A 2,783-nucleotide genomic window follows, 5' to 3' on the forward strand; every position below is an offset into this window, starting at 1 on the left:
CTCTTTCCCAGTAGTTAACAAATATGGTTCGGATATTGGTAAACAAGGCATCAATCATCTGAGCTATATTCACTAGAATCTGGAAGTACAGGAACTGCAGCACAGCAAAAGGACTCTTTGTCTTTTAGGAGAAGACAGCTCCCATCTGAATTCCATTTCAGGTCAGTAATGGTAAACTGTGGAAGAGGATTACTTACACAGTAAGCACCCCCGGGTGTCCACATGTACACATGAGAACTTCCGGTGCAGAGTACAAGACGCGTGCATGTAGGGTCCCAAGCAGCCGCTCGAATCGGATCTTTCTGCACCAAAATGGCAGCAAGTTCAAGATGGTGTATGTCCCATATCCAGAGAACAGTCGGCATGCTATCGTTGCGAGTACAGATGTATTGGCTATCATTGCTCCATGATAAGAGACCTGCGTGGCAGAAAAACCTGATAGTTTGAGTCATATGGTTATAGCATGTACAACAGCTTCTTCAATTTGTCCCACTTGTGTGCAAACGTCCCATAATGAATTTAGCGTTTAGAAACAGCTTATAATGAATGAATATGCATAATGTCCATTACATCACTCATCACATGTGCGAAACAACAGTTTATACAACTCTAGTGTAAAAGTTCTGATGGTCCAACCAGATAGATTTAGGGTCTTGTTTTCTCACGTTTTCAACCTTTATTGGACAGCCGACAGAGGATTAAATTTCCTTCCTTAATCTAAGGACTCCACACCTCTCCAACATTCTATTACTCTCTACCTCAATTTTTAAGCCCATCAACTCTCAACATGTGCACAAGTATGAAGATCTGCCTATCTATCTAGGAACATCGAACAGAACAATATATGATCACTGCCCTAGTATATTTATGCACTTTCCAAGTCCACCTCTCCTCTGTTGACGGAAAACTAGATAGTGATGGAGTAAACGCATCCTCAACCATTTTAACCATAGCACACATCAGCTTACCTTCTAAATTCATATGGGAAGAAAATAATTGCATTGAATGGGAAATTCCAAAACCACATCTTATTAGAATCAGTGTAGTACAAGACAAAGCAATGCTTACCAATTCCTTGTTTAGGATTCGGTTTATCTGCAGGAGGTTTCTGGAATGGCAGATTGACAGGAACATCTGTAATCTCATACCTGACTCTGAAGTGTCCTTCTGAAGTATCTTCTTCAATAGAGAATGTGAATAAATAAAATCGGCAGAGGAAGAAAGCATAGATCCAATAAAAATGATTTAAGTATAAAGAACTCAGAAAGGTTTAGGAAACGACTTTCATAAGGAAAGAAGAAAAAGGTGATGACGTTTTTCAAATGGTACTGATATTGTAAGTGTCTAACTCACAGCCAGGCTTACCGTTGTTGCCTTGTATGAAGTCATCACTTAAGCATAACTCGGACATGTCAAGTTGCAATGGTTCATCTACTTCCTGCAAATTGAAGAGACAAAGATAAAAAATGTTTTCTACCACCATTTCAGTGCACATTAGTGATAAGCCTTTACTCAGGCAAGTGTACATTAGGAAGAGCAAAGACTTAGGAAGGGGCAGGGCTTGATCGTGGGAGAGTTATTTTAGCCTTAAGTGGGAACTCTTAGTGTTAGTAGTAGGTTTTCTGGTTAGCTGGCAGGGGAAAAGGAAAGGAAGGAAATTGTATAAAAGAGGAGGTAAGCCGAATGGAGAAGGGGGGGAATTATAATCTGGAAGTAGAAAAGTCTTGGAATCATTCCAAGCAAGGGGAGGAAGCAGACCCTCGAAGTTCTGCCTATCTTTGTATAGAATTTGTCCGTAAATAAAGTTCCTTCGTTAATTCATTTTTGATTCTTTTGATTCTTGAATTTACTCTTTCGTGAACTTGTTCCCAAACACCAAGGCCTTATCATTTGGTATCAGAGCAGAATTTTTTTTTTCGAGGAAGTGAATGGCGGCCAGGAAAACTGAAGAGAAGTTCGACGCCATGGAAAAGGAGATCCAGCAGGTTAGGGCTTCGGTGGAGAAGGAAATCGGTGAGGTAAGGACCGAAATTAACCAAAATGTGGCAGAAGTGAGTCAGAACGTGTCGGAATTGCGACGACTGGTGGAGGAGCATATGCGACTGCTAATCGCGACGGCGACGGTCGTTCCACCGGCGGAGGATTCACGATCGGGAGCCGCAAGGATTCGGGAGGATGAAATAATAGGGGTGGCCCAGGGCGAAAATCGCGAAATCACAGGTCGAGTTGAGGAGGACGGAGAAATCGCGCGTGCTAGGGCTCGGGAGGCGAACGGAATCCGACTAGACTTCCACCGCGACGGTCGTAATGGTCGACCCAGGGATGGCGAGACTGGCGATGGAGACAGAAATCTCCGGGAAGGACGGCGCGGCGATTATCGCGCCGGAGGACCCACCGACGACGGCCGGAACTGGCGCGGAGGTCGAGATTTTGAAGGTGGGGGAGGAAATCGCGCCGGAAATGGTGGACCCAGGCTGAGGATGGATGGTCAGCATGAGGCTGGACGTTTCGGGAATGGTGGCAGAGAAAATAGGAGGCGTTGGGAAGAGAATGAGACTGGAGAGTCCATGGAGTTTTTTGGAACGTACGGGGAACCTTGGGGGGGAGAGGAATTTTCTCCAATTAGGAGAAAACAGCTGGACTGTCCATTATTCAGTGGAATGGACCCAGACGGCTGGTTGTTTAGGATGAATCAATATTTTTCTATTAATAGATTTTCTGAGAAGGAAAAGCTAATTGCAGCGGGAATAGCTCTGGAAGGAGATGCGTTATCGTGGTTCCAA

At 44.2% G+C, this 2,783-nt stretch overlaps 1 protein-coding gene across 1 annotated transcript; it reads right to left on the reverse strand.

The window, feature by feature from the left end:
• Positions 1–6: 6 nt before the first annotated feature.
• LOC21384844 (WD repeat-containing protein WRAP73) lies at positions 7–1,483 on the reverse strand. The gene is made up of 3 exons (XM_010096494.2): positions 1,366–1,483; positions 1,069–1,179; positions 7–418 (listed from the first exon to the last, which is right to left on the reverse strand). Exons 1-3 carry the CDS (start codon positions 1,481–1,483, stop codon positions 51–53), a joined length of 597 nt encoding a protein of 198 aa, XP_010094796.1. The 3' UTR covers positions 7–50.
• Between the last annotated feature and the right edge of the window lie 1,300 nt (positions 1,484–2,783).

The sequence above is a fragment of the Morus notabilis genome, unplaced genomic scaffold (genome assembly GCF_000414095.1).
Source record: "Morus notabilis unplaced genomic scaffold, ASM41409v2 Scaffold4939, whole genome shotgun sequence".
In the NCBI taxonomy this organism is placed as follows: Eukaryota; Viridiplantae; Streptophyta; class Magnoliopsida; order Rosales; family Moraceae; genus Morus; species Morus notabilis.